General features: G+C 47.2%; 1 protein-coding gene across 1 annotated transcript; it reads right to left on the bottom strand.

The window, feature by feature from the left end:
* Positions 1 to 57: 57 nt before the first annotated feature.
* Positions 58 to 16,582, bottom strand: cep83 (centrosomal protein 83). Its single transcript, XM_080022474.1, has 15 exons — positions 16,493 to 16,582; positions 15,732 to 15,882; positions 14,106 to 14,198; positions 7,804 to 7,935; positions 7,449 to 7,700; positions 6,360 to 6,491; positions 5,348 to 5,462; positions 4,946 to 5,090; positions 4,539 to 4,688; positions 4,158 to 4,233; positions 3,817 to 3,941; positions 2,714 to 2,843; positions 2,363 to 2,466; positions 679 to 850; positions 58 to 180 (listed from the first exon to the last, which is right to left on the bottom strand). Exons 1-15 carry the CDS (start codon positions 16,579 to 16,581, stop codon positions 76 to 78), a joined length of 1,971 nt encoding a protein of 656 aa, XP_079878600.1. The 5' UTR covers position 16,582; the 3' UTR covers positions 58 to 75.
* Between the last annotated feature and the right edge of the window lie 7,047 nt (positions 16,583 to 23,629).

The raw sequence follows: 23,629 nt of genomic DNA, 5'->3' as shown, positions 1-23,629 counted from the left end.
GAAGAGCTTTCTTGCGGGAACGCCGGATCGCACGGGCCCACCGACCTGAGGGCCGTTGAGGGCGGAGGTCAGAGGTCACGTTGGGGGCGAGGGCGACCCCAGCTCCTCCAGTTGCTGCTGCTGCACGCTCTCCAGCTCCTCCAGACGGCGGTGGAGCAGGGTCAGCTCCCTCTGCTCCTCCTGGGGGTGATATTGAGTGATGATGACCGTGCTTCCTGCTCAATTTGACTTTAGATGATTTTATCACCGAGTAGGCGGGGGCACCACGCTGATCGACTGCAAAGCTTAACTTCCGCGGCAAAAAATTTGGCATATTTCAAGTCGCATTTCAAGTCTTCCATTGTAGTTTCTGTGTTGTGCCACTGGATGTCGCCACTCGCCTCGTCATTTTGCCAATAAACACAAAAAAACTTTGTATTTATTTTGACCTCAGATTTACAAGAAAAAAACCACTGCAGATTAGTCCAGTATCTGATGTAGATATGTTAAAAAAAAATGCTGTAAATGGTACAAATATTGTTTTTCCTCATATCTTATGCCATTAGTCATCCGAAAAAAAAGACTCATTTATATCGCAGTAACAGTCATTAAAAAAAAAAAACAATAACATCTGATATAGTCAATATGGCCCAACCCTAATATGGCACACTGTTTAAAAACCCATAAACTTCCACCTACTGTGACGCTGGACGAGGGCCCCCCCTGGTGGCCGGGGACGAGCGGGGGGGCGGGGCCTAAGCCGGCGGGAGCCTGGACGGCTAGCAGGAGGTGCCGGAACTCGCCGTGGCGCCGCTGGAACTCCTTGAGCTTCCTGCCGAGCTGGATGTGCTCCTCCGAGGAGCAGGGACGCCTGGCCGGGAAAACGCCACTTATGAGCATGGAAGCGCCCTTCCAGCGGTAACAGCTTTAATAAATAACAACTTGAATAAATAAATACTTGAATAAATAACAGCTTTAATAAATAATAACTTGAATAAATTAACAACTTTAATAATCCCCCGGGGAGAAATCCTGGCGTTACGGCCGCTGGAACCGGACTCGTTTGGTGTTTAGTTTCGGGAACAAAGTTAAAAATTGCCAAATCTGAAAGCCAAATGACACCAAATAAATTCCATTTGAGAAAATATATTTTACTTTTCGACCCTACAAACACACAAAAATTGGTTATGAATATGATTTCACGACCCGTGTGAGTTTCGACGGCCGCGATAAAAACGACAAAACTGAAAATCCGGATTTTCTGTTTGTGTTTATCCTCCATCCCAAACTTTTTTGGCTTTGTCCTCCTTTGACTATGGGCCTAGAAACCCGTTCCCAACTGTAACATTACATAATAATTATTATAATATCATATAGTATTAAGAAATTCAGGTGTCACGGCTGCAAAAAACAATGCGGTGGACAAAATTAAAATGAGATAAGAAATAACATCTGTTTGGTAAATATAAATAAATATCTGTTTGGTATCTTCCTTTAGTATCCGTCTTGACTGCGCTGTGACGGCTGAACTTCCCTCCGGGGGTTTAATACGGTCTTATCTCAATCACGCTACCATGTTCACACTGGAAATACGGTTCCCGGCCTCAAAATCCAAAGGACCGCAACGCCGAAACATTTGGGATGGGAGACAATTAAAGAAAACTGTTTTTTTCTGTTTGGTAGTCACAACCATGATCATAAAATCAAAATAAAAGACGCTTCTCAAAACAGGATTGATCTGGTTTCAGATTTTTGCAATTCATTACTTTTTTCATTCAGCGTATTACGTTGAAGGAAAAATAATGTATTTATGATACAAAGCAATTTATAACTTTTTTCCTTCACAGTGAATATTATTCATTGTAATGCAGGCTTAATGACAACTTTTAACTAGAGTACAATACTGCATATCTATGTTGAATTTTGTATCGGTAAACTATGTTTGTTTTGCTGACTTTACACTTCCATTCACGTATGATACATCCATACCTTTGGTGTCTAAAGTTCTAAAATAAATCTTGGAGGGAAAGAAAGAAAGTTCATCAAAATGTTTGGACGACACCCTTTCCGCAGTTCGAGGATTTCTTATAACTTACTCCAGGCCCCGAGAGAAAACGGTTGCCCGGTCGCCACGAGCAACCACCGCTGGGATACTGCCAACCACTTCACACAACCTGACTTTTTTTTTTTTAGAATAGTAACTTCCTGCTGTAACTCGACGCAGGGCCCGACAACAACGGTTGCCCAGTTGCGCCCCCGGGCAACCAGATGTGGAGGCTCGGCAATCATCAACCGCTTTCCACAGGAACTGCACGGGTGTGGTGCTTCCGGACACCGCTGTGGTGTCCGGAAGGGTTCGCTATGGAGGGGGATGGGCGCTCACTTGTGGGCGGTGCTGGCCTCCAGCTCCAGCTGTGATGTTTTGGCTTCCAGCAGCTGGACCTGATCCTGAAGCTTCTTCTCCTTGTTCTCCGTCTGCGTTTTACGCTGCAACAACAACAACAACAACAAAAACAACACCTTTAAGTACGGATATGGTCGGTGTTCAGGTTTATGTACAATTTCAAAATTTTCCACCCTCTGGTTAAGTTCAAGGTTTATTGTTCTATCGCCTTATTATTATTATTATGGCCTGTTTTTGATGCGAGCTGCTGTGACAGAGAAAAGGCCCCTCTGGAGGGGAACCCAGCACCCGCCGGGGAGTCGCTGGGCTCCGTCTCAGAGCGTCGCTGACCTTCTTCTGGGCCAGCGCCGCCCGGTGCAGCTTGTCTTTGGCCTGGCTGTACTTCTGCTGGAGCTCCGCCTCTCGCTCCTGCAGCTGGTGCTTCTCCTCCAGCCACTGCACCTGGCGCTCCTCCATCTGCCTGACGGAGGAGAGCCAGCAAGCATTTAGAACATCTCAGATGGTTTGGGGTCCTTTCAGCAGAGGTACTTCCTCACTGGTACTGTTTATACATCTAAATTAGCGGGTCTACCCGGTCCTTGGGGCGCCGCCGGAGCGCCTCGGAGCCCGGCGGGGAACGTGGGGGTTCTCCGCCGCGGTCCCCACACTCACACCATTTCGCGGTCGCAAAACTTTTCTGATTTGGATTTTATACGGGATGTGAAATGTTCCTGTCTATTAACGCAGCAACGTCCGGAATTTCGACGCGCGTCGCATCGCGCCGGTAAAGGGGCCACAATAAGCGGGTCGACTCGGGTCTCCTGTTCACGTCAGAGCCAATGCCGATTAAAAATTTCCCTTTACCACTGTTGAAAAATGCCGGGTGTTAGCGGGTGTTACCGGGTTTTTGGCGCAGTGGGAAAAAGCGGTGTAAGTGTGCGAGCAGCGTGGCACAATTCGACTGTAATAAATGTCCAATAATATTGCCTCTTTACTTTCACTGCACAACTCCCCCCACAATTTCCGCGCCGCATACACCCAAAATAAATCACAAAACCACCCCCTGTACCCGGAGGGGTGAGCTCTAACCAGCGGAAGACTGAAGACCAGCCTGGTATGAAAGACTCTTTTTGTACCGACACAGCGCCCAAGACGTTTCCTGTGTTAAAATAGTGTGGCTGAGAAAGTTTTCCGTTTTGGCGGCAGTTGCAGTGGCTGACGCTCGCGCGCGCGCGCCCGCACCCGCACCCGCGCCCACGCCCACACCCACACGCTCACCCTCACACCGCCACGGAGCCCCATGGTCCTGAACCTTTGTTCATTTCATATGAACTTGCACGTGTCTCTATTCTAACGGTGGCATTAAATAAGAGAGCTCGCCTCCTATTGGTCCGACCCAATGCAATAAACGTTCTTTGTTTGAACTTAACTTCTCCGTCAATCTTAATTCCCACCTCTCTGAATCGCGCCGGTTCTTGTCCGCCTGCATCCTGGTCGTCCTCAGGTCCTCACGGAGCGTCTCCAGGGCGTCCCCGAGCCGCCGGTTGGCCTCAAGCTCCACACCCTGGTCCTGGTTCTGCTGCTCGGGACAACCCCGAGGAGATCGGACAAAGGAGGACCGGCGGCTTCAGTGACAGACGGAGCTCGACCCCAAAATGCCCCTCGGTCAGGGGCTGGGCTGCTGGGCGGGGTCGGGCCTCCGCTGAGTCGCCCGATCCCCCAGCAGCCGAGCGAGCAGGTTTTTTTATTTTTATTTTTTTATTTTGACAGGAATGTGATGTTGAAGGTGTTCTACCTGTTTCAGATGAGATATCTCCGCCTTCAGTCTTTCCAGCTCCTCCAGCTGCAAGCTCTGCTGCTGCAGCCTGGCCCTGACGCGACAAGTAAAAACACCAGTGAACACCGGTAAAATAATAGACGCTCATAAACAATAGGCTCCCCGCAGCCTTGAGTGAACGGCGCCGGGTCGCCAGCCCGGCCAGGGTCTCATGGGGAGTTTTGGTGATCATTGAGTCCCCAAAGGATTGAATTTGCAGCGGTGTTTCCCAAACGTTGGCATGCATTCGCGTCGTTTTTTGCAATAAAATGTGATCGTTTCATGCTGAAATCATTTAGGGGGTGCGTCGGATTCGCCGCCAGCCTCCGGGGCGGTGCCGGCCTCAGCAGCGCGGCCCACCTGAGGTTCTGCAGCTCCTTGCGCGTGGACTCCACCCCCAGCTGGGCGCCGTGGAGACGCCCCTCCCACTCGTCCTTCTGGGACTGGGCGGCGGCGTCCTGCAGCGCCCTCCGCTGCTCCAGCTCCACCAGGCGGTTCTCCAGCTCCAGCCTGACACAAACAAACGTCAGCGCCGCACGCTCAACTTGGGTGGAGCCCAAGGGGACCGTCCCTCCGGGTTTAAAGGGCAGCGCTGTCGTATTCCGGGGGCTCGAGCGTAACGGCTTCCCAGTTGGGGGGGGGGGGGGGGGATTTTCAATTGCCAACCACCCCGTGCGGTCTCGTTGCCTCGTCACCAGACCGCATAGCGTATGTTTCGAACACACAAAGGGAGAACGCATTATTTAATGGGATGCTGGGACGCTCACTTTTCCTCGTGCAGGGCGGCCATCTTGCGGAGCTCCTCCTCGCGGGCGGCTTGCACCCTCCGAACCAGCTCCCTCTCTTTCTCCGCCAGCACCTCCCTCTGTCGCTCCAAGGAAGCCGTCAGCACCTCCACGTCCGTCTGCAGACCTGAGAGGGTCTGGGGTTAGGGCTGACTGCTGCGTCTGTACTAACAGTTTCAACATAGTTCATCAATATTTCTGTTTGGTTTTTTTTTTTTACACACACACACACACACACACACACACACACACACACACACACGTTATTAAAGTTCCCAGCCCTCATGATGGACCTCATGTCCGGTTCAGGTGTGTGTGTGTGTGTGTGTGTGTGTGTGTGTGTGTGTGTGTGTGTGTGTGTGTGTGTGTGTGTGTGTGTCTTACTGTCCATGTGCCCCTGCAGAGTGTCCCTCTCTCGCTCCACCGCTGCCTTGGTCCTGGTGCTCTCCAGCTTCACGTTGGCCACCTCCAGCTTGTGGGAGTGCTTCATCTTCTCCACCTGGAAAACACGAGCTGAATTAGCTCACAACTTTTAGATTTTCATTTTTTTATTTTATTTAATTCATTGTTTTGATGCCCTTTTCGATCCTTCACACATCAGAAGGAAATACAAATAAAAAACAGTTTTAAAGTGGTCATCCGTCACATCGTCTGTTGGGCGGATGAAGCAACAAGTCCCAGAATTCCATAAGAAACCGCGACGTTGTAGTTTTTCCGACGTCCAGCTTCACCCTCGTTCCCGCGCGCGACGGCCATTTTAAATTTCTCCAACGTTTGCCTTCCTCTGAGCCGTTGATTCGGTTGTTTTTTTTGGAGGTGACGGGGATATTTTTGGTGAACGTTCATCCACATCGACAGTTGGCTGACCACACTGAACAGTTTTTTTGTTTTTTTTTGCAGAATACTCCCACAGCTTTCGTTGCATCTAAAAGTCTGTAAACTGTTATAAATCAAAGTTTACTCCAAAGTTAAAACTGTAATCCATAAGATTATTTTGTCATAAAAAACAAGTCTCATTTGATACTTAGTTTGGCCTTTAAGGAAACAGCCATTCAATGTATTTGTGTTATGCATGCGCCTCCTCTAAATGCACTTTCCATTGGTTGGTGGCGGGAAGTGAAGAGGAAGTGAACGGCAGAGTAGCTAGTTGTGGTCAGTAAACGGTCGATTCTGCGCACGCACGCGCGCGCGCACCCCCCGAGGGTAAATCTGGTTTCTTATGGAATTCTGATGGATTACCACTTTAAAGCGGTTATTGACTTTTCTCCCCAGACGATGTCGACGGCAGGAATGGATGAATGATCTGATCCGTATGGAGAATCGCAAATGACATCAAAATCCCCACGACTGCATGACATGGAGGTGACATACTCCAGGGGGTCAGGGGTCAGCGTACCTCGCAGGTGAGGGAATCCACCTCCCTCTCGGCCTTGTGCAGCTGTCCCGTCAGCCGTCCGCTCTGCTCGTGGCCTTGTCGCACCTCGCCCTCCATGCGGTCCAGCTGGAGACGCAGCGAGTGCCGCTCCGCCTGCGATCCCATCGCAGCCGAGAATCAATAAAGCACCACCCGCACCGCCATCAGGCCTCTTACATACGACGCAAAGCGCTACGCGAGGGCCGCTCCTCGCGTTCTGGCGTCACAAACGTTTGCATTCAGGTGTTGGAAACGCGACGCACACGTGTGGCATACGATTGCTCGCGCCCCCCGAGGCGCTAAATACAAACAATACTCGACAATTGACACGGGGGAAGAAGTCACCGTGTCCGGATAAACGCACACACACCCCCACCGTAAATGTATTATCAGTGAATTGAAAAATAAAGCATTTACAAAAAACATATACTGTGTTTTGAATTACTGCTTTTGGCGCCACCCTGTGGACTAGCCGTCTATGACTGGGGCAGGGCCCCAATACGTGCGTATAGTATGTAAGCAAAATACGTGCGTGCCGTCATGTACCTGCATTTGCGTATTGTAGCTTGCGTGGAGTATGTAACAGGCCTTAGACTAGGGGCTAGTGGCTGGGTGGTAGTGGCTGGATGCTAGTGGCTGAATGCTAGTGGCTGGGTGGTAGTGGCTGCAGACTAGTGGCTGCAGGCTAGTGGCTGGGGGCTCGTGGCTGGGGGCTCGTGGCTGGGGGCTCGTGGCTGGGGGCTAGTGGCTGGGGGCTAGTGGCTGGGGGCTAGTGGCTGGGGGCTAGTGGCTGGGGGCTAGGGGCTGCGGGCTAGTGGCTGGGGGCTAGTGGCTACAGGCTAGTGGCTGGGGGCTCGTGGCTGGGGGCTCGTGGCTGGGGGCTCGTGGCTGGGGGCTCGTGGCCAGGGCTAGTGGCTGAATGCTCGTGGCTGGGTGGTAGTGGCTGGGTGGTAGTGGCTGCAGACTAATGGCTGTGGGCTAGTGGCTGTGGGCTAGTGGCTGGGGGCTAGTGGCTGGGGGCTAGTGGCTGCAGCCTAGTGGCTGCGGGCTAGTGGCTACTTCCTTCCGTACCTCCAGCCTCTTGATGGCAGCCTGGGACTCGGCCAGCTGCCGCAGTTGAATGCGCTGCACGCTGTCGGCCTGCTGGCCCGAGTCGTCCCTCTGGGCCCGGAGCTCCGACCCCTCGGCCTCCAGGCTCTTCAGTCGCAGGTGGAGCTGGGCCTTCTCCCGCAGCAGAGCCTCCACCCGCTTCCCGTCTCGGCTCGGGTCCTGGCCCTGGTACTGGGCCACCAAGTCCTCCCGCTCCTGCTCCATACGGGAGATCTGGCCACCCGGGAAACACCAGAGAAGGTTAGTCGAAATTGATTTCAATTGTTTAATATGGAGAAGGTTCTCTTATGGAGTCATGTGGGAGCTTAAATCACACCTCGGCCTGGAAGCGCATGGTCCTCTCCTCCAGGACTCGTGCCCCCTCTTCCCTCTGGAGGTCGCTCTGGGACTTGAGGAGGGTGTAGTCGTAGCGCAGCTTGTTGTACTGCGACCAGGACTTTTCCGCTTCCTGGAGCAAACACAACACAAACTCCAGTTTTGTGCAAACAAAAAAAAAAAAAAACTAGAAACCAGGAACACAGGGATCAAAGGATATACACTGTAAGAAACACAAACACTAAACTAAAATTAGTTCTCAAAGCTACGTTTAAAGTGGTAATCCGGAAGATTATTTTCTTGAAAAAAAAAAAAAAATATATATATATATATATATATATATATATATATATATACACATATATATATATCCCATTTGATATTTGAAAAAAATAGTGACCCAAAACTCAAATCTTGTATAAAATTTGCTTGCTTTTTAAAATAAATAACAAACAAGTTATTATAGGGCTTGACAATGTGGATTAAACCACCACCAAACTTTTAGGAGAAAATGATAAGACCCAACAAGCGTATGGGCCCTCGTTAGCGATCTCTCGGTGACACGCCAAGTCTCTAAATGTGAGACTCTGCACGGTACGAACACAACTACATGTAGAAGATAAGGTTCAGTTTCCCTTCAATGTCGTTGCACAGCCTCATGGGAGATCTATACGAAACCGAGGATGCGTTCTGTATCCTATTCTAATGAGAGTTGCCAAATGTTAAATGTGGTGAGTATCCCCGCCTGTCACGCGGAAGACCGGGGTTCAATTCCCCGACGGGGAGAGGGTTTGTTTTCTGAGCAGCTCTGTGGTACTTGACCCACAGCGAGAGGACGCCTGACGTGTTGCATTTCAAGCAAGACACTGAAATGTTTTGTTCACAGCAAACAAATCTTTCAGACGACCAGGCACACACCCTTCACTTCAATCTCACAAATGAACAGAGCCGTGAGGCAAACATGGACCCAAGCACGAAGAAGACCGGGCAACTCGGCAACAACCAGCAACCAACAAGCAACCAACAAGCAACCAACAAGCAACCAACAAGCTCCTGACATTTCGGGCCTGTGAGGGAGCGCGGCTTCAGATTTGAAACAATTGCTGATCTCAAATCTCAATTTAAGACTTTGTTCGGTATTAACACAACTACACGTAACAGATAAGGTTTGCTTTCTCATCAATACCGTTGCACAGCCTTATGGGATATCGACACTCAACTGACCAAGGAAAATCTGATGTTTGCTTGAAATGTTGCCAAATTGAAGAACCTAGGAGGCAGTTTGCGAGAGTTCAGGGGTGGGAAATGCTTAAAGGGTATAAGCACATTTGGTCATATTTTCTTGCTTCATGTGACAGGTTGAAAGCCCTGAAAACATAAAAGGTTGAAAGTCCTGACGTGAGAATAGGAGTAAGATTTTCTGATAACCAAATGTGAATACTGATCATTTATCTAGCAGTCTGGCAAGTAGCCCTTGATCATTCTCAATCATTGTCAAAAGAATGTTAAGCTTACGATAAGCTTATAATAATTATCTTGCCTATATGCTAAGTCTGGGATCAACCGAAAACACAGGGAACGTGTGTGTACGTTTCACAGAGGCGAAAGGTAAACTACAGCTATGTGCTGAACATGCGTGTACGTTTCACAGCGGTAAAAGATAAACATGTGCCCAAATAAGGTAAAAATGCACGGGATGGTATGCCAGTCTGTAGGAGATGGGTCTCCGGGAACAAGACTGGGCGGACCAGATAGCCTTTCTGCAGAACTGCTCTGCTTTCATCCTTTTTGAAGTTAATTCCTCGGTTCCCAAATCTTTCTCTTAATATGTAAAAATATTGTTTTTCCAGGACACTCTCCTTCCCATAGTCCCGCCACGAGGGGAACAGCCGACTCGCCCGCCAGTAGGTGAGCTGTTCTGGCCGCCGCCGCTTGTTAGGACAGTGGTGCGCATCCCCTCGCCGGTCACGCCGGAGACCGGGGTTCCTTCAAAATGAGGAGGGCTGTGACCCGAGCATTTCAACGACCAGGCAACCAGCACAAAGACCCTGCACGTCACAGATAAGGTTGAGTTTCCCTTCAATGTCGTTGCACAGCCTTATGGGAGATCTATACTGACCAAGGAAAAACCGATGTTTCCTGGAAATGTTGCATAATTGAGGGGCCCCGGGGAATGTGATGCGCGGTGAAGGCTCTGAAGTCTTGCGTCGATGCCAGACACTGAACGTTTCCCTACGTTTTGGTTCTGTGAGCGAGCGAAGCTTCAGGCCTGAAACAACTCTCCTCCTCCGGGCTGCGCCCGTTAGGGGGCGGCCACAGCGGGACCGTCTGCCCCCAACACCTTCTGTTCTGCGTGTCTTCCTCCCCGGCGCCGACCGCCTGCACGTCCTCCCTCGCCACACCCATGAACCTTCTCCTCGGCCTTTCCTCTTTTCCTCCTCCATGTAACTCTCGTCTCTCCTTACACAATGTGTCCAAACTGTCTCAATCTGGCCCCTCTCGCTTTCCCACCGAACCCGCCGACCCGAGCTGCGCCTCTAACGCACTCGTTCTTAATCCTGTCTGTCCTCGTCTCTCCCGATGAAAAGCTCAACGTCCTCAACTCTGGCGCCTCCAGTTCAGCCACCTGCCTTTTTGTCGGTGCCACCACCTCCAAACCGTACAACACGGCTGCTCTCACTGCCGACCTGTGGACCTTCCCATTCACTCTTGCCGGAATGCATCCTGCATCCTGTTATAATCAGACTGTCCGAAAGTTGCCAAAATTATTAAAACTGCCACCCATCCCATAGTCCCAACATGAGGGCAACGGCTGACTCAGCCTCCAGAAGGTCAGCTGTTCACCCGCCAATCCTTGTGAGTATAGTGTTTAGTATCCCCACCTGCCACACGGGAGACTGGTGTTCTTCAAAATGAAGACAACTGTGAACTGTGAACGCAGCTTCAGCTCTGAAACAGCCGCTGATCTTGAATCTAAATGCAAGACTCTGCATGTAGCAGATAAGGTTCAGTTTCCCTTCAATGTCGTTGCACAGCCTCATGGGAGATCTATAAGGAACCTAACTGAGGAACCGAGGATGTATTCTGTATCCTATTCTAATGAGAGTTGCCAAATGTTAAATGTGTTAAAACTGCTCCATCCCTTAGTGGTGAGTATCCCCGTCTGTCACGCGGGAGACCGGGGTTCAATTCCCCGAAGGGGAGGGGGCTTGTTTTCTTGGCAGCTCTGTGGATTTAGAAGTCAGGCATCGGTGCAAGACACCAAACTGTTTTGTTCACAACAAACCAATCTTTCAAATGACCGGGGGGGGGGGGGGGGGGGGGGGGGGGTCACGGGTCACGGATGGCGTCACTCTGTGACTGCGGCCGGGCGCACAGCGTTCACTTCAACCTCACAAATGAACAGAGCTGCATTAAGACGACCCGGCAACTCAGCAACCGGCTCAACAAGCTGCCAAAGTTTCGGTTCTTTTGTCCAGTATTAACACAACTACACGCAGCAGATAAGCTTCCGTTTCTCCTCAATACCGTTGCACAGCCTTGTGGGATATCTCGCTCAACTGGCCAAGGAAAAACTGTTTCCTTGAAACGTTGCCAAATTGAGGGACCTAGGATGTATACTGTACCTGTATGTTTATTGCAATGAGACTGTCATCAAGTTGCCAACATTATTAGAACTGCTCTCCATCCCATAGTCCCGCCTCCCACTTGCACCAAAAGCCGTAAACCCACTGGCACTGTTCCATATTGGCGTTATATGGCAAAAAATAGCCTGTGTTGATGTTCCGTCACTTTCCCCCAACCTCGACCCGTTATCATTTCCGGAACAAGCTGGCGCAGCGGTGTCTGGAAGTGTGTGTGAATGGAAGCAGTAACATCGCGGGGGGCGGCGAGAGTAAGCGGTCGGCGCACATTTTGCGCACCCGCCTCCCGCCTCGGCACCGAGGACGTGGGGGGCGCCTGCGGTCGGCGGGCCAGGACGCCGAGTTGTTATTTCACCTTATGCCTCCTTACGGAAGGGAAACAAGGACGGGTGGAACGCAACAGTCAACACTTTCTCCACCTCTTTCGCCTCTCTTGCCCCCCGCCGCCTGCAGCGATTGTTTTTAAGGGAACCTCAGCGCTGGCCCCTCAGAGAGCCCGGTGCTCCGGCCTGGACCGCGGTGCGCTGCCGCCGGCGGAGCCCAGGACACCTGTGGAGTCCGGGCGGTGCTGCTTCCGGAGCATTGCGCCTGTTTGTATTTTTTACCTGTTTTTTTTTTTTTAACTATTAATTTAAAGAGCATTTTTTTGTTTTTGCATTTTTCATAAAAAAATAAAACGTTCCCGCTGAAACGCTGCATATTTTTCGTATGTTAATTTTCAGATTCAAACAACCACAAGGCTTGACTTAAATCAACCAGTCAATATTGTACCGTGACTGAAGGTTTTACTTTTTACAATTCAATAGTTAAATAAAAATACGTTATTCACAACAATTCATCTAATTTCATCATAACACGTAGGCCTGGCCGACAGGAGAGAGCAGGTTATATGTTGACCGTATCCAGTGTTGCGTTGGTCATACTATAGAATGATTTATCGCTCGTGTTTAGTCAATAAATACATCGAATTTCGTGTTTAGGGACAAAGTACAAAGACAAAGAACTTCGAGAGAGAAAGAAGAAAAAAAAAAATCACATACTAAATCGCAATCGTATTATTGGCCTAAAATTCGTAATTCGATTGCTTTCCCAAATCATTCGGCCCCGTCCGTAACATTCATCTCACGTCCCTACGCAACTTCTCCGTAAAGGAGGCCAATGCGTCAGTAACTACCAACTGCCTTTGCCGGATTTTATTTATTTATTTTATTTTAACCCAGCAATGGGCGACGCCGCGGAAGCCAGCTCCCGCGAGGCAGGGCCCAGACTTCAAGCCGCTGCAGTCGTTGCGCCTGTCGACTCCCGTGGAAGAGGGACCCGCGAAGGCAAACCTGACCCGGGCGCGGGTGTCGGCGGCGACCGCTTAAACTGCCCACTGTCGGCGGGAATGCGTGTCAACGGTTCCATGTTGTCAGATCCCTCAATTTACAAAACCATCGCCAACGCAGCTGCTTGATAGTGTTGGGATCTGGGAAACCGATCCCTCCCAGGTTGGTTGTTGGTACATCCAACAATAGTTATTTGGGAACGGTGGGACAGTCTGCGTGGTATTATTATGGGAGTCGGCATGTGAACGAGTCAATCAGGGAGAGAGACAGCGAAGTTGAATTTCCTCCATTCGCATCCACCCGACCGTCCGGGGGAAGGTGGCGAGCGCCGCACTCCACTTATCACAACGGCACTCGGCGACAATCAGCCGCCCGTTGCCATGGATACGTCAAACCGCAGCCATTTAACGGCGTCGAGAGCTGTTAAACATGACTGACATTGAGGAGCTAAGGAGCGGGCCTCTTCAGACGCCAGCTGAATTGGAAGTTACCGTGTGGAAACAAAGGTTTTTCTCCTCCAGTATTTGGTACGGTTCTTTTGATCATGTCAGAACTACTCTCAAATGAAAACAACTTGGTATAATATATATTTGTCGCCCTTTTTTTTTTTATTATCGTAGATTCCGGCGCAATAAGCCAGAGTTTTGTTTTTTGTATTAATTTCAATGTTTTTCCTCTCATTAAGTTCTCCCTGTGTTTGTCGTGCACTGCCCACTGTGCTCCCTCCCACGTTCCAAGTGCGAATGCAACAAGATTGAAGTGATGCAAAAACAAAATCATCCAAAATGACAACGCCTGTAAAACTAAAAGACCGGTTCTCGCATTTGGTCTGGATAGGGCTGTCGCAACGGTTGAGTAAGTCATTCAAACAACTGCAATTGACAACGCAGTTGTCTTTCTTTTGTTCATTTTACGCTGCTATGTCATTAAAGTTTGGCATTTATTATGATTATGGTAATAATACATGTACCTGTTGCAGAAGAGCTTCCTAATGACAGGAAATCATAGAAATTCAGGTAAAATGTTACTTCCCCTGAAACCGACTGAGGGGAAACTTACTTGATCAACATTTTATTCGTTGCAACTCTTGCTAAATGTCCAACAGTGGCCAACCATTTCCCTCGAACTTGAATGGAAACGGGCAACCGGAGAATCGGACGATTCGACAGAAACGATGACGACCCGCTCAAACAACTGTGTTCGGGCGGCCACGTAATAATCTTGACCGCGAGCGCTCGGCCGTGTCGTGTAACCCTGAGCAACACCACAAAAACAGATCCGAGAGGATTTCTCTAGCCCACACGACCAGTGGAGAGTGTAGAAGCTCTGACCTCCTCCAGTTTGTTGAAGCGCTCTCTGATGGGAGTCTCCATCTCCTGCTGCACCTGAGCTCTGAGCAGCTCCAACCTCTGAGGGGTCATCACCTACAGGAGACGAGATAAGACTTGGTGAGATAACGTAGGACGGTCGGTAAAGCCTTCATCGAACTGATCAACGGAGACGTAACGATCCATGTAACACAGTTGGACCGACGACAGATGGGGCGAGGTCGTCCGCAAACAGTGGAATAACCCTAAATGATCCATAAACGTTACGCGGGGAGACAGAAAAATGCCTATCCTATGTACATTTTCATACCGTTTCTGTCGCAAATCAGCGGCAGAAACTGCTTCACGGCAATATTCCACGTCATTTGCAGTCGTGGTGCTTTGTGTCATCGGCCGCGCAGGAGCGAACTGGGACGGACTGGGAGGAACGCGACACTTCGGGGAAATCACCCACGGACCAATGACGGTGCACAGAGCTCAACACGGAAGCGAGAAAAAGAACACGGCCCCTTGTTTACAACAGGTTTTTTTTGTTTAGTTTTTTTAAGAGTGTGTTGATGAAAACGTGTCGTGTTTCGTGGCTGAACATCGACTTGTGTTAGATGAGATCTCACATTGCACGATGGCACCACTCGCGCACTATTTCAATATTTGGCCTGCGCTCACGAGGCAGATAAACAAAAACGTCTGCAAACTTGGGAAAAGCAATTTTTCTGTACATATCAATTCTGAATATTTGAAATGGTTTCAATGGTTATTTTCTGCACTATCAACATACGGTAGCAGCTGCGCTTCCTCACTCTCTCTCTGACAGCGAGTTCACACACACACATACACCGCTGCAGTGTCTACATAGCCCCGCCTCGTCTCACACACGCACAGCGTGGACTGAGCGCAGCAGAGAGATGACATCATCAAGTGGCGACTCTTACTCTTTAAGGGATAGCGCAGGCTTTTCTCAGTATTCATGCTTTTATTTTGTACCCAAAATGGGTTATTAAAACAGAAATTAATATCATTTCATATTTAACAGGATTTGGCGACATTTCTAACAAAAATAAATAAAATAATTTTTCCTGGGATACAAATGTAATGTATTGCAAAGCCCCTTTGGACAAAAGTGTCTGCTCAATGATTTTTATTTAAAATAACTGCACTGCAGACAGCGTGAAGATCTACTTAAGCAAACAGAGACAATGCAGACCATAACATCAAATAAATGTTCATTTAAGTTCAGCAATTTTGTGTCTCACTTGTTATTTTTAAATTGTTGTATTTTATCGGAAAAAAAAACAATAACAACATGACATCAGCATTATACAGTGTATCGGCCATCGGCCGCCCTGCTCACTACATATTAGCATCGGTCATCAAAAAACCCATATCAGCGAATGAAAGTTTACATCTTCAACTTCACAAATAAGCCAGATTTTGATATTACACGTCGCTCATTGTTTCTGCTCATTTTGCCTCTCCACTGAATGACAGCCCTGACAAGTGCCTCGCTGCGCCGTGTCACAAATAGGCTTTACTGTGTGTTTTTTTAATTTATATCAACTATTTATGAAATTACTGTTGAACTGCAATACAGAAAACATGCGCTATATTTAAATATATGGTGTCCAGCACCTTCAGGCGGAGCTCCTCCAGCTCGCGGGTCTTGTCCAGCAGCTCCCCCCGCAGCTCGGCCAGCAGCAGCTGCAGCTTCTCCTGCTGCGAGAGCCTCTCGCTCTGGAGGCGCTTCAGCTCCGCCTGCGAGCGAAAGAACTCGTCCTGCAGCCTGGGAGAGCCACACCACAGCACACATTACACCTTACACATTAAACATTACTCATTACACTGGTACTTTATTTATCTCGGGGGGGTGACGAGCGGAACTAGAAAGACTCTCCATCAGATTCACCAATAACAGCCAGATTCAATTTATGTCACGATGGGATTATAGTTCGACATGCATTATGACAAGAGCACTAACATGTTCATAGCTATTGCAGAAGAGCTTTCTATTAACAGTGAATCATAAAAATTCTGGGAGAATGTCAATTTGCTTGAACCACAATGATGGAAATCAACTTAATCAAGATTTTATTCATTGCAACTTTTGCAAGTTGTCCAACAATGGCTTACTTTTTCCCTTGAATTTGGATGGAAACATGCAAATTGCAAAACAGTCAAATGCATTTGAAAAAAAAAAAAAAAAAACACAAAAATGGCAACTTAACTTTTATGATATATTTATGTTGAAATTAAACCTCATTACTGTGAAATTGAAGGACTTTTAAAGACACAACAGCCAAACTTCCTCTCAGGAATCGATCAAGTTTTATCTTCTGTAGGTTTATTGTATATTGCCAATCTTTCACTTTTTTCACGCAGCCAGGGCTCCCTACCGTGTGTGCTCAGCCTTCAGGGTCTGGTAGTTGGTCTTGTGGTTCTCGCATCTCATCCGCTCGTCGATCAGCATCTTCTGGAGCTCCATCTCCGACGAGCCGCGCCCAGGCCCCGCGGAGGCAGAGGGGACCCCCGCCACCGCCTTCCCCGCCTCCAGGCCGAGGAAGAGGGGCAGCGACTGGCCCAGGGCAGAGGGGTTCATCTCACTCCTAGCGGGGGACAGGGTGGAACCGACACAGAGGCGGGGGGCGTTACCGAAATGTATTTATCCTTGCAGCCGACGAGCCGGGAATTCGGGATAAGCAGGAAGCCAAACGTGCCGCCGTCCCTCCCATGACGCAAGAGCCTTCCGCACATGACAAAGTCGACCTGAGCTGTGGTCGGTAAAGCCCAAAGCTCTGTCAAGGAGTAAAAAAAATAAAAGCAGCCTCTGTTGTGGGTGTTTCCATGGAGGCTTCCAACGAGTCTCTACTCAACTGGGAAATTACAGCGGCTTAAAAAAAACCCAAACAAAACAAAATCGCACCAAGAAGCGCCATCATTCTCAAGTGATTGGTAATCTGCAGCAGCTTCTGTTGTGGAAACGAGGAAGGAGTCTGGGGAAAGACTCATGAGCATAACAGAAACACATGGCCGTGAGCATGTGTGGCAAAACGTTGTCTCTTGAGGGACCCGGGTAAAAAAAATAAAATAAACAAACAAAGATTATTTCAATGTTTCCGGGAATCCCCGAACGTCAGGAAAAATAGTTAGTGTTAAGTGTTAAGATTCTTAGTTTACTCGTTCACTCAGCTCATTGCTTGCATAACAACTATGTGCGCACGCACGCGCGCACGCACACGCGCACACACACACACACACACACACACACACACACACACACACACACTTTTCTGTAAATTTTTAGGGTTCATTGTATATTGCTGATTGTTGTATTTGTCAGTATTTTTTAGGCTCATTATTCCCTTTTCCCAGTTTTTTAAATTGTTCAGGTTCATTGTATAGTGCACATTTTCACTTATTTGCACATGTTTACGTTCACTGTATATTTCACATTTTTCTATTCTGTAGTAAATTTTTAGGTTCATTGTATATTTCACATTTTTTTATTTTGTAGGTATTTTTGAGGTTCATTGTATTATTGCACCTTTTTGTTTTTTGAAAATGTTTTAGGTCATTGCATATTGCACATTTTTGGAAATTTTAGGTTCATTGTATATTGCCAATATTTGAATTGTTTTGTTTTTCACTCAACTGAAAAGGAAATACTTTTGGGTAGAACTTAGGTAGGATTCTTTTTTCTCATCTCTAATATGTCACAGCATATAAATTTCCATATTAATTTTGTTAATAAGTGCCATACCCCCGTGTGTTTTGGAGATTTTATATTTTACGAGTGACTCGAGGAACAAAAAGAATAAAGATCCGTTCCAGTCTTCCGACCCTTTGTTCATTTGATCCAGTCAGTGTAACCAGGAGGTTTGGTTTGGCAAAAAAAAAAAAAAAAAGTATTTTACGGCTTTGGGCTTTGTGCATTTTCATTGTGTAGCCACAATGATTCAACAGCAACAAAATGATTTGTAAAAAATAAAATAAAAATATTTTTTCAATCTTGCACCATCATCTTCCTGCTTCCTCCCTAAATCTGCCACCTTTGTTCCGGTGCCTAAACACTCTACAGCCAAGGAACTGAACGATTTCCGCCCTGTTGCACTGACACCCATCATTGCAAAATGTTTTGAGAGGCTGGTCCTCTCACATCTGAAAGCCTGCCTGCCCCCTTCACTGGACCCGTACCAATTTGCCTACCGACGCAACCGATCAACAGAGGATGCTATCTCCACAGTGCTCCATCTAGCACTCACCCACCTGGATAGCCCAAAAACATATGCTAGAATGCTGTTTATTGACTTTGGTTCTGCATTCGACACTGTGATCCCCTCCAAGCTGATCTCCAAGCTCAGCCAGCTTGGCATCAGCAACTCACTCTTCAACTGGATTATGGACTTCCTTACTAACAGACCCCAGGCTGTTAAATTGGGGAGTCTCTCCTCCTCCACTATCAGACTATCAGGCAGGCTTGTGTGTTGAGCCCTCTGCTCTACTCTCTCTTCACTCACAACTGTGCCCCTGTTTATGGCTCCAATGCCATAATCAAGTTCGCAGATGACACCACTGTGGTGGGCCTGATCAGAGATGAGGATGAAACAGCATATAGAGATGAGGTTCAACATCTAACTACGTGGTGTAAAAACAATAACCTGGAACTCAACACCAAGAAGACCAAGGAGATCATTGTGGACTTCAGGAGAACCAGGAGCAAACATACCCCCCCCTCCATATCAGCGGTGCTGAGGTGGAGCGTGTGTCTAGCTTTAAGTTCCTTGGGGTCCACACCAGAGAAAATCTCTCTTGGTCCCTCAACTCCTCCAGTCTGGTGAAGAAGGCGCATCAGCGCCTTCACTTCCTACGGACCCTTAAGAAAGCACAGCTTTGTCTTAGGATTCTATCGGACTGCTACCGCTGTACCACTGAGAGCGTACACACTGATGCTAACTGCATCTCTGTCTGGTACGGTAACTACAACGTTGCCAACCGCAAGGCACTACAAAGAGTAGTGAACTCTGCCCAGAGGACTGTTGGCTGTACCCCCACCATCCACAACACATACCATGACCGCTGCTTAAACAAATCCAAATCCATTGTCAAGGATGACACCCACCCTAACCATGGACTTTTCACCCTTCTCCCATCTGGCAAGCGATAGAGGAGCCTGCACTCCCGCACCAGCACGCTCAAGTACAGCTTCTTTCCAGAGGCTGTAACACTGTTGAATAAACCCCCACCCCCCCTAGCACTGGACTTTTAAATGGTTACCTGCTTACCCGTTGTTACCTGCTTACCTGTTGCATCTCACTTTCTGCAATGTTCACCTGTTCACATTTACTGCCTTGCACTGTATAACTGTTTACACTCACTACTGCACTGTTTCATCAATTGCCCTTGCACTGCTATCACCTAAAAAACTGCACAATATTTTTTTAACTTAACTTTTTTTTTTATATTCCATAACCTGACCAAAACCTGCACAATATACATAGATATACTACATGTTTATATATAGTATTTATATAAAATGTCTATTTATACTCTCTGTACATAATCCCCCTACACTCCTGACAAACCTGTATTTATAACCTTACACTGTTGTACATAATACATCTCTTTTGCCTACATAACTCCACAGAAACACTGCATTCAAATAGCACTTTGGTATTTAAATGCTTCTTTTGCACTTCTGGTTAGACGTCAACTGCATTTCATTGGTTCTGTACCTGTACTCTGCTAATGACAATAAAGTTGAATCTAATCTATCTAAATGCCTCTATTTATGTATTATTTGTCTTTCCCCTTCGCTTCATTCATTGTATAATGCCAAATGTTTGGATTTTTTGTAATTTTCTAGGGTGCCAGATTTTCAGTACATTTTTTGGATGCCAAATTTCTGTTTTTTTTATTTTTAATTTGTTTTTGTCATTTTCTTGGTTCATTGTATGTTGCGAAATTTTGAATTTTTAGAATTTTTTTTTTTATCGTTTTTAGGTTCAATGTATATTCCCATTTTATTTTTTCTATGTTTTAGGTGTGATGACTTGTTTTGCTTACTTCAGCTTACTTCCGCATTACTTCTCTCAATAATAATAACAACAATAACAATAATAACAACAATAACAATAATAACAACAATAACAACAATAACAACAATAACAACAATAAATCCCACGCTCGTGCGCGCGCGCCGGGGGCGAGGCTCGCGTCCATTTACGACGACGAGCGTGTGACGTCAGACGCACTCACTCGGCGTCACTGGAAAACCGGAAGTGGTTCAAACTTTCAGCGCTATCTCGTTCAGCAGGTGGAGCTAGCTTAGCGCCCCCAAAATCAGCTGTTACACACAGATAAACAATATTAATTGTAAATGGTTGTTCAAAATAATAAAGTAGCGAGGCCGTGTTAGTCACTTAGAGTAGCCGTTCGCTTTGAAATGGAGTCGGGCAAACACCGAAGGTAAACAAAGGGAATGTAACGCAGCCAAGCACAGATAAATGTACCTGGGTGGAGTAACGGGAGTACCTGCTCTTCGTTACTTCCCGCCGCCGGGGGCCGCGGTTCTCGCGCCGAGCCCGGACTCGGAACACGGCTACAACGACGGTATATTATGCGCCCGCGGACCGGAGCAGGGCGGCCCGCCGACCCACGGTTTGACCGCGTACGAGCACAGCGTTCGCGCCGATCCGGGCCGCGGAGCCGGGGCTTCCGCTTCCGCTGGGACGAGGCCCGCTCGCGGACGACTCGTTCCAGGCGAACGAAACCTCCGAATGAGTCGGGAGCCCCTCCGCCAACGACGCCGAATCCTCGGGAAACATTCTGGAATCAATCACCGAGGACTCCATTTAAGTCGAGGTTAAATCAAAAGAATAATAATAATAATAATAATAATAATAATAATAAATAAACGTGAGGTGTTTGTCGTAATTAACATGGAACGTGACTGGTTTACTCTTCGCATTCCACCCAAATAAAAATAATTGACAGAATTAAATTATTCCTGGAGGAATTCCATTCCCGACTCCCCTCCCTCGCTCCCGGTGCGCTACAGCGACTCGAGCGAGCGCCGCCGTGAGTCTCCTTCAGAACCGAATCCGAACCTTTCAACACGCTCGACGGGCAGCCACCGTGCGGAGCATCGCCGCCCCCGCCGGAGCCCGATGGCACTGACCCGGAGCCTTTCAACTACAGGTGATCCTCACTTAGCGAGCTGCCAGTTTAACGACCGTTGGGACTTCGGACCAGCTCTCTGACCAGTCTATTGTACACTGTGTACAATTCTGCGGCGTCTCAGTGTCAAGCATCTCCCTTTATATATATATATTAACTGTATGTAGTCTGTACTGTATGTAGCATACTGTACCGCATACTGTATCACTGTTCAGGGTTGTTCGTGATGCCGTATTGCTGCGCCGTACTGTTGTATACTGTGCTGTATTATCCCAAACACTACCTCACACTATTCACATTCACATGCCACTTTAATTCACATGCCACTTTAAATGCACATATCTGTATATACATAGGCATATTCCTTCAACCTATTCCATTTTATTTCAATTTATTTTTTATTGTATTTTATTCTATATATTTTTTATCTTATTCTATAAGTATTCCACTTACTGTATTACGTTTTAGGAGTCAGTTAGTCGGTCTATTAGAAAGTAATTTTCTACTTTTTATTTTATTTTATTTTAGTACTTTTTCCTAGGACTTCTTGTGTGCTATCACCGGGTGCGTTGCATTACATTTCACTGCATATATGTATGGAAGTATGTATATGTATGTGACAAATAAAAAATCTTGAATCTTGAATATATATATATATATACACATACATACATACATACATACATACACACACACACTACATATACTATATACACTGTATACATCTCATCTCCGTTCTCAATCTCAGTCTTGTTCTTGCAGTGTGTCAGTATTCACTACACTAGTGTTTGCAATTGTCACGCCCCTTTACCGTGCGAAACACTATATACACACACTATATATACCAGCCACGCCCACTTACCGTGAAATAACACGGGTCCTCGCTTATCGGCCTGTAGTCCTCATCTTTCATGGTGAATAAGTCCATTTTCATTGATTTATTTCCAGTTCTTTGACATAATATTGATCTGACCTGTCTACATCAATGGATTGTAGAAAACAGATACAGAAACGCAGATATATTGTTACGCTCACTCACTCAGAAGGGATGTGAGCCGATAAGCACGACACACAAACAATCAGGTAATAAGTCAAAGTCTACAAGGTTTATTCCAAATATCAGGCAGGGCTCAAAACCAGGAGATTAGTCACCCCCACCAAAAACATGCACCCATCATCGTCTGACCAGCGATGGACATTATCACGTGGTCCCCGGGCGCGTCCACGTATGCTGCCCACTGCTCCTGGCTGTGCCCCCGGAGGAAGGACAAGCCAGGATGGGTCAAAAGCAGAGAATCCATTTCACCGGCCACCATCAAAAGCATGTGCATGTGTGTGTGTGTGCAAGCATGTGTTGTAGTGTGGTGTGTTGCGTGATGAATATTGTTTGTTTGTTGTTGTTTGTTTGTTGTTAAAGGATCTGCTGCTAACCTCTTGGTGCCAGAAACCACAGGACACCTTCAGAGTCTTGTGGAGTCCACGCCTCCACAGGTCACAGCTGTTTTGGCGGCACAAGGGGGAGCTACACTTTATCAGGCAATAACAATTTCCAAACACATTTACAATTTAAACACCATTTTTACACAAATGCCTAAGCCAGGCAGAACAGCGCCACAAGCCCATAGACACCCACGTTGTGGACAAAGATATATTACACCCGTAGTGTGCCATGGAGAATGAGCTGAAATTGGGTTTGGGAGTTTTAGGTTACATTTTCCGACGGGTAGATGCACTTTTCACATTTTAATTTGGCAGTCAAAATTGAATTTCAACCGTTAAATTCTTATTGTAATTCTCATTCAATCGGACGTATAAAACTGAACGCACATTGGATTATATTATTTACATTCTTACGGACAACAAGGCTTTGCTCTGACGTTTTAATATTGAAATAGATGGTCAAACGCAGCTGAGGTTTAGGACATTATTGGTGCGCGTGTTTCACTCAGGTGTTGTGAATACCTCACAAAGCCGGAAGCCGGACGCCGCCATCTTGGCGCGGTGTTCGTTCGGCTCTCCGGGGAACTGAAAGCGCTGATGGAAATAAGAAAAATTAAAAAGGTACTCATCTGCATTCACGGGATCCTTTCATCACACCGATTTATTTTGTATGGTGAAATGAAATGGGGATAAATGCACCGAGGTTTTTAGGATCTGTTGTTCTCAGGTCAAAGGTGAACCAACTTGTGAGGCCTGGGACCGTACACCGTAGTACTACCGGTGACGGAAAGAGGGCGCCACAGTCACACTTTATTTTCCCTCGTGAAAATAAACATTAGAATTCTGTGACAGAAGTCAGAATTATTATTAAAATAATGTACTTGAATAATAATTATTACAATTAATTGAGTTTGGAA

This window comes from Zeus faber (assembly GCF_960531495.2).
Source record: "Zeus faber genome assembly, chromosome: 21".
NCBI classification, from domain to species: Eukaryota; Metazoa; Chordata; class Actinopteri; order Zeiformes; family Zeidae; genus Zeus; species Zeus faber.
The sequence above is the reverse complement of the archived record's forward strand: the minus strand, read 5'-3'. Positions and strand labels throughout refer to the sequence as shown.